At 46.8% G+C, this 14,142-nt stretch overlaps 4 protein-coding genes across 4 annotated transcripts; 1 reads left to right on the forward strand and 3 right to left on the reverse strand.

Annotated features, from left to right (window-relative positions):
* Positions 1-108: 108 nt before the first annotated feature.
* Positions 109-2,449, reverse strand: TRIVIDRAFT_80915 (uncharacterized protein; the record flags this gene model as incomplete). The annotated part of the gene is made up of 4 exons (XM_014098161.1): positions 109-624; positions 686-1,159; positions 1,281-2,258; positions 2,323-2,449. The coding sequence occupies 4 exons, from the start codon at positions 2,399-2,401 to the stop codon at positions 326-328; spliced, it is 1,830 nt and encodes a 609-aa protein (XP_013953636.1).
* Positions 2,450-7,441: 4,992 nt separating this feature from the next.
* On the forward strand, positions 7,442-8,634 carry TRIVIDRAFT_80916 (uncharacterized protein; the record flags this gene model as incomplete). Its single annotated transcript, XM_014098162.1, has 2 exons — positions 7,442-7,853; positions 7,914-8,634. The coding sequence occupies 2 exons, from the start codon at positions 7,442-7,444 to the stop codon at positions 8,561-8,563; spliced, it is 1,062 nt and encodes a 353-aa protein (XP_013953637.1).
* Positions 8,635-8,833: 199 nt separating this feature from the next.
* On the reverse strand, positions 8,834-9,879 carry TRIVIDRAFT_156331 (uncharacterized protein; the record flags this gene model as incomplete). The annotated part of the gene is made up of 2 exons (XM_014098163.1): positions 8,834-9,393; positions 9,450-9,879. The coding sequence occupies 2 exons, from the start codon at positions 9,877-9,879 to the stop codon at positions 8,834-8,836; spliced, it is 990 nt and encodes a 329-aa protein (XP_013953638.1).
* Positions 9,880-10,706: 827 nt separating this feature from the next.
* Positions 10,707-13,167, reverse strand: TRIVIDRAFT_123829 (uncharacterized protein; the record flags this gene model as incomplete). The annotated part of the gene is made up of 7 exons (XM_014098164.2): positions 10,707-11,691; positions 11,750-11,871; positions 11,927-11,988; positions 12,070-12,299; positions 12,359-12,661; positions 12,714-12,754; positions 12,811-13,167. Coding segments are annotated over 7 exons (2,100 nt in total), but the record flags the coding sequence as incomplete, so codon positions are not given.
* Positions 13,168-14,142: the final 975 nt, after the last annotated feature.

Below are 14,142 nucleotides of genomic sequence, written 5' to 3' on the forward strand. Positions count from 1 at the left end.
AATGTCTCAACAGCTCATGACAATAAGTCATATTGTTTAAAAAAAAAAATTGGTATACATTTCTTGATATTTGGCACTGCATTCATCACTTCCAAGCAAGTAATAGTTCATCATCATCATCAATATGATATTTCTTCGTAACGCGAGACGCGCCGACTATTTTTTTTGAAAGTAGGTATTGTCTCCTTCATCGCTGAAATTAAACTAAGTACAGAGCAGCCATAAATATGTATGCAGGATATCAATCATTTTGTAGTAAATGCAATTCTATCAACAACCTCAACCACATCTCCGGAGATTTTTTTCGTATGCTCAGATTAGCTGCTTAAGCAGAAGCAGTGAGGAAGTGGGGAGCGTTGAGGATAATACCCATCAGGACACCACCGAGGGTACCGGCGATGGGGATGGTCATGATCCAGGAGAACAACAGAAGTCCAACTCGCTGGAAGTTGACAGCCTTGAGGGTTCCGTTGCAGAGACCAACACCAACAGTAGCACCAGTGATGCACATGGAGGTGGAGACGGGCAGAGAGTACTGAGAGAAGACGAGAACGGTGATGGCAGCACCCATCTCCATGGAGCATCCACGAGAAGGAGAGTGGTAGGTGATCTTGTTACCCATGACTATACATGGAGTTAGTAATCAAAATTAAAATAGGACATAGAGTTTAGAATTGAAGCTCACCCTTCATGATGTTGTAACCGTAGGTGCAGAGACCGATGGAGATCATGGCAGACAGAACAGCCAACTGCCAAACCTTGACGGGGGCCTTGGCGGCGGCGGCGCTTTCAGTGCTCCAAGCAGTGTAGATGACAGCCCAGGGACCGACAGAGTTACCGATATCGTTGGCGCCGTGAGCGAAAGAGGCAGTGCAGGCAGTCAAGACTTGGATGAAAGAGTAGGTGTGCTCGACTTCGTTGGGGAACTTCTCGGCGGCGGCGTAGACACGCTTCATACGCTCACCATCGGGGGTACCCTCAGTACCGGTCTGGGCAGCGTGGATATCGTAGTAGAGACCATACATAAGACCGGCGGTGATCATGGCGGGGATGCGAATAGCAAGGATCTTAATGTTCTTCCATTCATAGATTTCACCAGGGCCCATGGGGTTATCACGGAGAGTGCGCATGGCCCATCCGATAGGTCCGCGCTTCTTGTCTAGTTCTGAGTTAGTACGCTTTCATCTCAGGCGCATCTTCCAAGGTTTAAGTTTCTCCCCTTCAGTAGAGACAACATCATGAAATGGAGGTAAGGCACTGAAAAAGAATAGAACACTTACACAATCTTGCGTTGAGGCGTCTCTGGCTCTCAGCCTGGAGCTCAGCGTAGGTGGGCTTGTTGGCTTCAACAACGGAGAGGTTCTTCTCGGCATCGGTAGGGGTAGTTGTTGCGTCAACATCGGATTTCTTGACACCCTCACCGTCGAGGGACTCATCAACAGAGTTGCCGGAAGAGTGTTCCTCCTCTTTGTCGTGCTGGACGACGGCGTAGTCGGGGACGGCAGCAGTCTCAGCATCAGCGGGAGCAGGACGGTTCCACAGAAGAGGGCCGAGGATGAACATCCACCACTTGACGGTGTAGTCCTTCTTCAGGATCTTGGCGCGAGCGAAGGGAACAAAGAAGATGACAGACAGAAGAGCAACACCACCGCCAGTGCCCATGGTGACAGCGGCAATGTACCACGCAGGCTTCTTGCCGAGACCCAGACTGGGAGAGCCCTTGTAGACAATGGACAGAGTGCAAATAGTGGCGGCAACCAGGAAGAAGAAGGGAGAAGAGTAGACGGCCCAGGGGGCAGGGTTCTTCCTGACGTGAACGACGAAGCGGATCAGGAGGAAGATGGCAGCAGCGAAGCCACCAGAGATGGCGGGAGCCATGCCCAGACCAGCGAAGATGGCACCAAGACCCTTGCCATCATTCCATCCCCATTGAACCTTGGAAGCACCGACAGTGGCAACACCAACACCAGCGACAGCAGAGATGAGAGAGTAGGTGGATGAGACGTGAGCGGAGTGACGAGTGCACCACATGACCCAAGAGGAAGCGGCGGCGAGGGCACAGGTAAAGGCGAGCATCTGGACACCAGCGTTGCCCTGGAAGGCAGAGTTGGGGATGATGCCGTTCTTGATGGTATCGGCCGTTCGAGCACCGACAGTGATGGCACCGAGCATTTCGAAGACGGTACCGAAGATCATGGCCTGTCGGTAGGAGATGGACCTTGATGAGACACTGGTGGCCCAAGAGTTGGCAACATCGTCTGTAAGGAGAGCAGATGCGTTAGCCATCTTTGCGATTGATTGAAGTCGTAGACAGAAACTTACTGGCGCCGTTGTTGTAAGCATCCAGCATGGCAAACAAAGTGCCAATGGCAAAGATGTAGTCATATTGATGGAGCACCATTTTGACGGATGTGCGTTTCAGCAACCCCAAGCTGTAGGAAGGGTGATCCTGCAAAGATTGGAATGGGGATGGTAAAGAGACAGCCGGAACAGAATCCCAAGGGCAGTCGCACAGGACGCTTCTTAAATATTATATTCCCAGGTCTACTCGTACGTGTACTACGTTGTAACCAGTCCAGCACCAACACCAGGTCCCCTGCTTCCAACCACGGTGCATATTCTCCTCGGCCCAGGTTCCATCGTTATCCGCATGCTCCATAGCCACTCTACCCATCGTATTGTGAGTCCCACGCACGACAAGAAGGAAGGAAAAGGGCAGGATGGAGTAGAACATGGTTGTCCTTTCCCCCTTGGGACACCGAAGTTGTCAATGCACACTTTTGGGCAAAGAATAGATCAACGTGTGGCAACGGAAATCGCCTAGGCCTGAAGCAACAGCCGTCTGATGGAAAGTGTCGTGGAACCTTGCAAAGTTCCAAGCTCTTACGCAGACAGCATCAGGCACGACGTCGTTGGTGGCAGCATAAGCCTCGCGCGGCCCGTCTCCCTATCACGTCTCCAGGAAAATACACGTGGGTTCGTCGACGGCTCTCAGCGGTAGATCGATACGGCCCCCAGACTTTGTTTCGTCGAGATGGATCCACTGGCTGAGGATGCTGCTGCGGCCAAGAGATTCCCGAACCGGCCAGTAGCCCGCCATTTTCTCAAAGCTGGACCGAGTGTCGCGTGAACGCCCTGAAAATGCAAATAATACGGCCGGGGAGCGGACAAACAGATGAACAACCATTATGCTGCCGGATTCCAGCGATGGTCGAGACTCTTTGTCTTTCTCTCAGCCTGCCTGTCTCTATCTGCCTCTCTACCTGCTCTTCGGAAAGAAGGAGGCCACGAAACACCAACCAGGGTCAAAACCAGGCAGGCTATCCCAAAACCAGCGCAGTCCCTCGATCACGACAGAGCACGTGCCTCGGGCTCGAAGGAACAAGCCTTCGTCTGCGGCCTTGCCAAGACTGGCAACGACCCAAGTTAAACCGCAATAAGGTTGACCACTTGCATTCACTGTGGATAGAGTTATCACTTAAGCTTGGCATCAAATCCAACGCTAGCTCTTTGGGGGCCCGTACAGGGGTGTGTCACTTCCCACGGGGTGACAATGGTGGTGCCAAGAAGACATGGACTTTCAGCAGACGATTCAAGCCCGCCCATGCCGTCAAATTAGGCTCGGCATAACATCTGCTCCCATCCAATACTATGTACATCTCAGACTCATGGCCAGTCATGGCCAGTCATGGCCAGATTTCCTCACCACCCTGGCACACGTGCGGCGCTTCGGTGTCCGGAAAGCGATCAACGGCGCAGCCAAGCTCGATTCATTGCTCCATAGTGGCTGTGGCCAAGACGGCCAGTTCCAAATTTTACACATTTCACGCCTCATTCGCCCGCTGCCTCGGTGTCCCTGACCTGACTTCGGTTGATGTGCTGGCTTGGCAACTCATAGCTGAGAGTAAGAGGCAAAAAAGAATTGGGGACAAAGAAAAAAAAAGTTGCAAGAAAAAGAGGCATCCAACTCAATTAGCCACCATCACTAGACGGATACGCTCTTGACGCTCAAGCCAATGATCGACCCACTCCATGTATTGTAACCATTCCTACTAGTGACCATGCATTTTGTTCATGTAAGCTTATCGCAGTGCTCCCCTCTTGCACGTGTCTCATAACGAAGTTGTGGATCTGCAATTTGTGGTGGTAGCCGAAAGGCTATCTCTTCACTTTATTGCGCACATGGCCGCAAATCTTCAATTGCATGCCTCACATACTGATTTGCCACCGCATCGCCTGGCCAGATTATTGCGTCTAGATCTACGTTCGACGGTCTAGTTGTGTGCTGACACAACTTGATACGATGAGCTTGTAAAACACGAATCATGATGGCCCTAGTAAAACATTTTTCAATTAGCTCGTGTCGTCAGATTGCCGCAATCTCCCAAAGCCAGCGCGATGGGCAAAAGAATAATTACAAAAAAAAAAAAAAAATAAAAATAAAAAAAAATAGAGAAACCCCTACGAGAAGTAACAGAATAATATCAGTGTCACATTTCGATAATCGGCTGTTTATTATGCCGTTGAAGAGATCGGCCAGTACCTAGGTATTGACTGACCGCTTCATCGAAAGTTTACTTTACCTACCCTATACTACTCGAAATATGTAGGTAAGTACCGATGAGATTCAGCTATCTCACATCTATATCTCTACACAAATCACGATACATACTTCTCAAATGACTAAGGCGATATATTTACACAAGTTGGATAAATAAATAGATAGATAAATAAATAGATAAAGACCTGAGCGTTTGTGATTTAATCATCCCGTGACCAAGCGGCACTATACAGCCTGAACTATCAAAACTTGCGTGAGATGCTTCACCTATTACACGACATATCATTTTCGACGGGCATAAATGAGATCCTTCCGCTTAGCGCTCATCAGCCTTCAAGGGTAAAAATACCACATCTGTTACCGCTCCTGAGCTAAGCCTTTTTTATTGCCATCACAGGTGGAAAGGACAGCCTAGCTTGATAGCCTGCGGAGATGTGCTGTACCTGCAGCGCATGCGTTACAAGGATGGAACCGGTGGGGTTTTGATGCTCTCAAAGCGTTTAATCGTCAATACCTACATCTTCACTCTCTGGCAGTATTACCCACCAGGCATTGGTGCAACCGAGCACCTGTAGTACAATGAGATCTGTAATAGTTGATGGAAATGGGACTCGTGTTTGTTCAGAGCAAAGGGCATGTGTGTCGGAAGGACACATCTCTCGTGAGCTGTCAACTAAGGGCTGGGACAAGGCTGCCGTGGGCCTGAGGAAAGAAGAGTGCCGCAGACTTGAGACAAGTGGTCACTTTCTTTGCTCTTACTCAGTAACTGCAAGCGTAAATTGTTTTGATCCTTAATATTATGCTAGTTGTTCGATGTCTTTGGTGATGGAGCAAGACTGGTTACTACATCCTCTTGTTGTCTCTCCGTTCAAGCATCCACTACTGTAATATGGGGATTGCTCCGTACCCTGGAGCCTCTTGCTCATGGAAAGGTACATCTACTTATAGTGTATTAATGCATTCAACTTACCTACATTGCGTTTATTTGGTATGCAGGCTTGAAAAAGGTGCGGCGTCTCATGTGAGTAGTATTCTGATCTTAGTTATCTGATCAGCTGATTCGTATTGCTCTCCACTCGGCCTACAGCGTCGTGCCCACTTGACTATGCAGGGATTCCAAGGCTAGATTCCAACGGGTTCGGATATCTATACCGACAACTGATTTCTTGAAGGCGTCTTCGGATGACCGGAATTCTGATGAAGATCGACGACCTACTTGCAGACGTGGGATATGGGGGAGGAGGCTCGTTGGAGCCACTCTGAGTCTGTCCCTACCTGTGTGTTGACTAAGGTGTGATCATTTGCGAACGAGATCTTGATAGTACATTTATTTATCTCATCTCTTGTAGCAACTATTCGCCTCCAATCAGGTATAGTTTAATCAGCAAATGGATCCTTTATTCTACATTGTCCATATGTTGATCCGACGCAAGTGCAGAGGTAAAGGTGGTCAGCTTGACACGAGTTTTTTGCTTGTATCAATAATTCCCTCTCATTTGCAATATTAATCATTATAGCTTTGTATGTGATGATCATATCACACTTTCGGTTTACTCTTGGTTACACCATTTGAAGCCTCATATAAGGAAAATTCTCCAAGGTGCTCGGTTAGGTGATGCAGTGTCCTATGATCTTCGATGTCGTTCTATAGTTGTCCTGCTACCATCGGCCAACGTAGTAGGCCTTTACAAGAGAAGCAAAATCTATGAATATCTAGTTGATGTGAGTCAGTTGGCTTGACATATTAACAATATTGAACATTGGGATTGGCTCAGTTGCTCGATCCGTCATCTGTGAAGGCGTAGAGATTTTCAAGAAAATGCTTGATTTCAGCGTTGAAATCCAAGAAATTGAGTGACCAAGATATGTATACACACGCCATCATAAGAGCGGCAGAGACGGATGAATCGTAATTCTCGCTACGCATATCTGATGGCGAAGCAGCTCTTATATAAAGCCTCCGACTAATGATGGGAGAGGCGCCAAAAATCTCCGAGGCGAGGACCGGTTTCTGACCCAAGGAAAGCCGCAAACTTCAGTTGATTGGCCATCAATGCGAGGAGTCTCCGCTCTGCGCATTAGTAAGATGACTAAATGAGGCTTTTCCAGAAATGGTAGTACGTACCCTGGTTTTAAATTGGGGCGCCTCCGATAGTGTAAGTAGAGATACCTGCATATTCGCGGTCTCTATCGTGGCCAATAGGTAGCTCTACTCTGAAGTTCATTCTAGAACCCCACATTTGTAATCTAATCGGTTACCCATCACAGCCAGCGACGCGTTTCTGACGGCTAAAGCTTCAAAGTCCTATAATAGAGATTTTGCTTACATATCTGAAGCGCTACATAGGTGATGATTCAATGCTGCATGCGTCTTGTTGCGTTACATTTCTGACCAAGAGCATATTCCGTCTTTTGATTCGCCAGCTGGATGAATCCGATTCTTGGTAATTACATGCATGTGGCATCATCTCCTTGCCGCCGAAAACTTACAAAGTCCGCGGGCTTCACTATTCCCCAAGCAGGATGACAGGCAGCCTAGAGGCGTCCAATTGCATCGCTCGCCTTTGGGCTGGCCTTACAAATTCAGTATCTGCTTTGCTCAAACTATTTTGATATCAGTAATCACGGTTACAGAACATCATTGCGCTGGCAACATGGTCTGCCTGTCGGACTTCTGACCTCATGAGAAGCCATATAGGACACATGATTAGTGAACAGGGTTAAGGAGATCGAGAGAATATGCAATACAACAGAATATATAAGGAGTGGATCAAGTCTCTCTTTTGAATTATTCCATCATTCCAAAGCAATTCATTCAATCAATCAGTCACTTGGTTTAACACACATCTCACAACAAATACAACATCAAGATAATTCACCATGGCCAAAGTCATCCTCATCTTGGGCGGAGCAGGTGCTCAGAACTCTGCCGTGGCCCGCGAGCTCGCCAAAAACGAGTCCTTTTCGGTCAAGATTTTGTCTCGAAATGCCAAGTCGGAGGAAAGTGTGTCTCTTGCGGCTACCCCTCGCATAACGGTGGTTGAAGGAGACTGTTATGACGAAGACACTCTCGTTTCCGCCTTTGAGGGAGTTGACGCTGTTTTCGTCAATACCAATGGTTTCGCCGTCGGCGAGAAGGCTGAAATCTTCTGGGGCATTCGCATGTATGAGATTGCCTACTGGTCTGGTGTCAAGCACTTCATCTACAGCTCTCTGCCGTTTGTGTCCAAAAAGTCTGGGTTCAACCCCAAGTATCGTGTCCCTTTCGCCGATGGCAAGGCAAAGGTTGTCGGTAAGAAACCCATCATTTGAACATTCCAAGGAGAACTACTAACATTTCCCGCCATTCCAGATTTCCTCAAGGCTCAGCCAACTGACAAGATGATCTGGAGCGCCATAGAAAGCGGTCCCTATCCCGAGTCCCATCTGGCTACATGGTCTCCCTCCAAGGGTGACGATGGGGTCTATGTCTTCCGCATGCCCATCGAGGCTGACGGTGCCATGGCAATGGTGGGATTGACCGACTTTGCTTGGTTTACTCGCTACATGTTTGAGCACCCCAAGGAATTCGTAGCAGACTTGCTCAGCGTTGGTATTGACCACGTAGACGGCAATACCATTGCCGCAGCCTTTACCGCTGTGACTGGAGAGCCTGCTCGGTTCGAGCCTCTGCCGCTCTCCGAGGTGGCCAAGACGTGGCCAGATACCAAGATTGGTCTTGCTGGATCTCCTGGTTATGAAGACCCCACTCTCAAGACAATGGCTGGCATGTTTGTCCCTTGGTTCACAATCTGGCAGGAGAGCGGCGGCAACAAAGGTCTTTGGACCAAGGATTATGCTCGCTTGGACAGGATTCATCCCAACCGCATCAAGACCATTGAGCAGTGGATGCGTTCCGTCGGCTACTCAACCGAAAAATATCCCTCTGCATTAAAAACGGGGATTTTCGGCGAGCCAACAGCTGAGGTAAAATTGGTCCATGACGATGAGAAGAAAAATTAGACAAATCACCGTATAGACAAATAGCGAAAGTAGTTACTTGTTTTAGCATAGAAATTCATCATTTATACTGCAACCCTCAGTATTATCTTTTCCTTTAGTGCGTTAGTCGCTCCCAGAATCTCTTACTATGCATCCTGTACCGTACGAGAGAGGTTAACGTGATAATTCACCGTCATCCGCTATATTCAACATGTAATAGATCTACCATGAAGTTGTTACTATTAATGTACAATATTATGACCGTCAATCCTAAAGACACCCCCCCTCCTTTCACGATAGTGCAATCTGTTGATCAACAAATGCACTGATGGTATCCTCCATTGGAGTCCAATCCACCTTGAGATATTTATCCGTAATATCCCTATCCATAATCATTGTTGGTTCCTCCTGAGGAGCAAATTTGATAGCCAAAGTACGATACTTTGACTTGATAAAGCTCGCATACTGCTTCCAAGTGTAAAGAGGACCAGTAATCGGCAGCTCTGTTCCAGAAGGAACGTCAGCATCAATAATTCGTGCCAGAGCCAGTGAAACATCGCGAACATCGACCATCAGGTAAGGCGTCATCGGAGGCCCGTCCGATTGGAGAGTCATCCACATAAGGAAATTCACTCCACTGAGCTCACTCGCTGACTTTTGGACCAGGCTAGGTCCAAAGACCTGTGAGGGATGAACGCTGACAACGGTAAACTTGGGGTTCTCCTTCTTAATCCAGTCGCGATAAGCTTGGTGGCCAACAATTTTGCCTGTTTGATACTTGAGAAGTTGGCCAGGTAAGCCTTCAGGGAAAGCAATTTTGAAGTCGACAGGGAATTTTTTGCCAGTATTTGCTACCATGAAGTCAGCTTCTTTGGCAATTCACAATCTGGATCTCGGAGAAACATACCCTTGATATGGAAAGGATTCTGCATAACACCATCCATAGGCATTAGAGACAAAAAGGACGAGACAATGGAAACTTTTCGAATGCTGGGTTCCCTCTTGGCAGACTCAAGAATTGACAAACTTCCATTGACCGCAGGATCGACAAAGTCTCTTTCAAGCTCTGTTCCTTTGTCAACCATTGCTCCAGCAAGGTGGAAAACATAGTTGACGTCCTTAAGGGCGTCTTGGTAAGCTGATGGTTGTGACATATCCGGCACAACAGCAAATCCTATCTTGTCCGCAGCGGAAGGATACAACTCCTTGATCGATTGGAACTTCTCCTGGCTTCTCACAGCCACGCGAACACGGTGGCCGGCTTTAAGGACATCACCAATAAGGTGAGTTCCAATGTATCCAGTGGCTCCGGTAATAAAAACCAGGCTCTCAGACATTTTGAAGTGCGATTAAGTCGTTGAGGTTGTATACTGACAATGCTAGATGTGCGTGAAGAAGATGCGGTTTAATCGCGGGTCCAGCAACAAGAATAGATGATGCTTTTATATTCGACGCTTTTATTGACTCTATGGAGTGCAAAAGCCTTATATAACTCGATATCATCATTTCCCACTTATTTCTCGCAAATCCCGGATGACAATCGTCCTTGAACTGGCAAGAAAGTCCGGATTCTGCGTCAATGGCTGTACGGGCCACATCATACGTTCACTGATTCACTCAAAGATTATTATTCACAACTTTTGGTTGTCGCTCATCGCAACACTGCCGCACCGCACATTTCAACGTATGGACGGATTAGTGAACATGTTGATAGTTTCGGCGATACTGATCTGTGAAATGTCCGGTTGGAGGCAACTCCTTCCGGAAACACCGTTTAGAGAAAAGAATGAGAATATGATTGGTTCTCTAATATGAAATAGCGGGGTTTCTTATTTACGCATTATTTGACTGAGCAGTTCTATACAAGCAACTCTCTCCGTGGCAATTCGGTCCGTGGAAATGGGTCACGGTTACAGAGGCCTTTGTATGTTAATTTATTTGTAAAGTAATCATTTTGAAAGTTCATTTAAACTTGCAATGGTCTGTTAATATAACTATGAACCGAATTCTAACGATCCACCCATCTTGCGTTCCAGTACTTATTCTGAAATATGGAAGTTGGATGAGTTTTGCCGCCATGTAAAGCTCGCCAAGCATTTGCGCAGCAACATTCCGTCCAAGCTTGCGATAATTATCCATTCTATAATCCATTCTATAATATTATCTACCATGTAAAACTCTCCTCATAATAATCTATATGATGATTTCCATTTCTTAATGCATCAACCACTGCCAGCCGTGAGTCATCTGCCATTCTAGCAGGTCCACATGCGACGACGGCCAATTCACTGCCTTGAGCACTATGCGCTGCCGACATGACGACTGAATGAATATTCGGCCGGCCAACATGTTGCTCAATCTGGCTTGGTAGGTCTTCCGCAGCGAAGTCATTCGTCTGTGAGGACACATAGAGATGCAGGGTTAATTTGCCCGTGTCAAGAGCCCTTTTGGCCTCATTGGATAAAACATCTCGTACAAATGCAGGTTCTCGGACAGCCCAGTGTAACTCTATTGTGGTGAGCGCCTTCATCTCATCGCATAGAGAGCTCAAGTACGAGAGGGCAACGACAACTCCAGATCCACCAGCGATGAAGACGACTTGTCGGTACTGATGCAATCGTTGCGTGTGGCCGTAGGGTCCGTCAACAAGAACCCTAAGAGGCTTCGGAATCGATTGTTCGTCAACCAACATATCTCTAAGGCGTTTGGTGAAGCCATCGTATGGCCTGATGAGGAATGTCATGTATCGTTTCTTTGGTAAGGTGGTTATGCACTCCAGTTCAATCTCTGTAGTAATCGTCGTTGAAGTCAAAAGTGGCTCTTCTTCTCCATCCCAGAATTCTGCCTTTTGTGGAAGCTCCCCCGACGTCGATGCAACAGTAAACGGATGGCTTTCCCAAAAACGCGTGTCATTCAAGACAGTCAAGTAGAAGTAACTACCCGATCGAATCTTGTAGAGCGCATTATCGATAGGGATAGTTAAACGTATGATGTTGGCTGAATCGCTGTAGCTTCCCAATGCAGTAGTTGACCAATGCCCGGGGTTGTAGATGATGATTCGCAGTAGTCTCATTAGTCGATCAAAGACCCAAATAAATGCAGGTATCCAAAACAAGGCGTCATATTCTCCATTAAATACTGAAACGTGTCTGTGATTGTGTTAGATTTAATGAGAACATTTTCTGATAATGAAGATGGTAGCCTTACCCAAGCATTGTTAGGAGGATAAGAATGGACAGCCCGATATGTATGACGAGGAATGCCTCGTAAAAACGACGCCGTATCCAGTAGACAGAAAGTATTAGCAGTGAGCACATGAAAATAGTCGCCTGTTTATAGATTCAGTGAGTCATCCTCCAAACATGAGCAGCTGGCGCTTCATACCATTTGACCAGCGTTCCAAAACCACATGGTGAACCATGATGAATAATAATTCCAGCCCCCATCTAGGTAGGGTGATGTTAGTAACGCGATAATCCATAGTGGATTTTTTTTCTCATTGGCTCATGAATATCTCAAGGACTTACTCATAAAGATAAGAATAGTATAAAGAACGGAATGAACAACGGCTTCAAGGGTCGAGATTCGGGCGCACCATCGGTGGAAGTTGTTGTACGTTCCAAAGTCCCAGCCAGTAAGCCACATGGCTACATTATTTCTCATTCCGAATAGCCAAATGAGAGGGAAATTAGCAAATGATATTATTCCTGTACGGTCTGACACGTAACGCAGCACTTGTCTAGGCGGTGTGGAAAAGCTAACATGCACCGGTCAGTATGGACGCGTAGAGACGTTGATGAGGGGGAATCAGCATACTAGAGATTTTCATCGATAATTCTATAACCGTGTATATTGAATACAATGTTCATTAAAAGGAACAGTGCGATCGTTAGTGTCTGGATGCGTGGCGGAATGGTGGCCCACCAAACATTTTGGGCACATCTGTATCCAAATGTCGCGGGAATTGCGACATTGCGCTTGAACCATGATCCAGTTTCTGTCCATATACCGACAGAGTCAAAGCTGGACCGGCTGAGGAGTAACTGAGAGATGGCTAGATAGATCTTATACGCCACGCCAATAAATACCACCGCACCCCAGAAGATCATCACACTAATGCTAGGATGGTGTCAGCCGGATTTCATTGGTATCAAGTTGTAATAATAATTACCCATAGAGATAATGATGTCTACTAGCATATTCAACAGCGTCCTAAAAGAGTTAACATCAATTTAAAGCACGAGTACTGAAAGGGAAGGTTTATATACCAAGGTATCGAACCAAGCACTGAACCACTCAAGTGACGGGATAACAGCCTCGCTCGATTCGTTTCCTGCGTCAAACGAATCATCCTTACCGACTTTCCTTAATCCAGTCATTTCCTCCTCGGTGTAGTCCGTTTTGAACGCGGGAAGAGGGCTCCCAAACGCGTCATAACAGGTAGCATTGTGATGTTGCAGCGCCCAGTTGCGCGTCTCCGCTCCACAGTTCAGATCAAGGCAGAGATACTTGGATGATAAAGCGAGGCGGCTTTGACACGCCCGTCGAAGAGCTGATGCAGCTGGATCGACATCGCTATACCTCACCGACTTAAGAGAATTTTCACAGCTCTTCACACACAATTCAGGGGAGTTCTTCGGATCGGCAGGTTGAGCCTTGGAGATATGAGGAAGCAGTGATAGATATAAGGTTGCTTGTGCGAATAGTCTCATCGCGTGGCTTTCGATGCGGCATATCGGTGCCAGTCGGCGATACTGTTGTAATCTGAAATGTGTCTCCAAACTGGTCGTGAGGCTGCGATATTTTAGTTCGTAGATCACGAGCCGAAATTTCCAAACATCAGCTGATTCGACACCGCTGCGCTCCCTACGGAACATATTAATTCGCTCCGACCCATGATCAACTGATTCCTTATCTGATTGATAAGATCCACCGACAGCCGGAGTTTGCTCGACAAATCATATGCCTGTTCTTGGTTGACAAAGACTAGCGCTTATAAAAGTCTAGCGTTCTTAGTAAAGTATGTAAGAACTGTATCAGCCGATGTCGGCTGTTCTTGTAGAGGCCGGGAGTCTCCGAGTTGATTGAATCCGAGGTACAGATTGAAACTCTTCTCCTATTATAAGGGCCAACTATTTGGATATACCGTATTCAAAATGATAGAACGAATGTATCTACCCTATTTAAGTAAAATATCTATAGCACATCAATCTACATTAAAAACATATGTAAACTTAAGTACTCCATATATAATTATGGGAGTGAATATTCAGCACCCCACGTTCGCTATTCAGCAGCCCATTCTTAAATCTAAAGCAGCCAGGGTAGTAGCAGAGAGTAGCGATAGTAGCAGAGAGTAGCAATAGTAGCTGAAAGTAGCGATAGCAGCAGAAAGTAGCGAAAATAGTAAATTTTGCAGGAACCGAGTAATAAAGATCTTAAATGGTATTCAGAACTTTTTTAATCGCTGAGTTACTGGATAGCCAAGTTGGAGCGCTAAATAGCCCTTCCATCCTATCATAACTATAGACGGGCTATAATTTTACAGCGCTGGAGAGCTTTTTACAGCCGAGGCACTTTTTGCAGCACTCTTTATAGCG

Source organism: Trichoderma virens (genome assembly GCF_000170995.1).
Source record: "Trichoderma virens Gv29-8 chromosome Unknown TRIVIscaffold_83, whole genome shotgun sequence".
Classification (NCBI taxonomy): domain Eukaryota; kingdom Fungi; phylum Ascomycota; class Sordariomycetes; order Hypocreales; family Hypocreaceae; genus Trichoderma; species Trichoderma virens.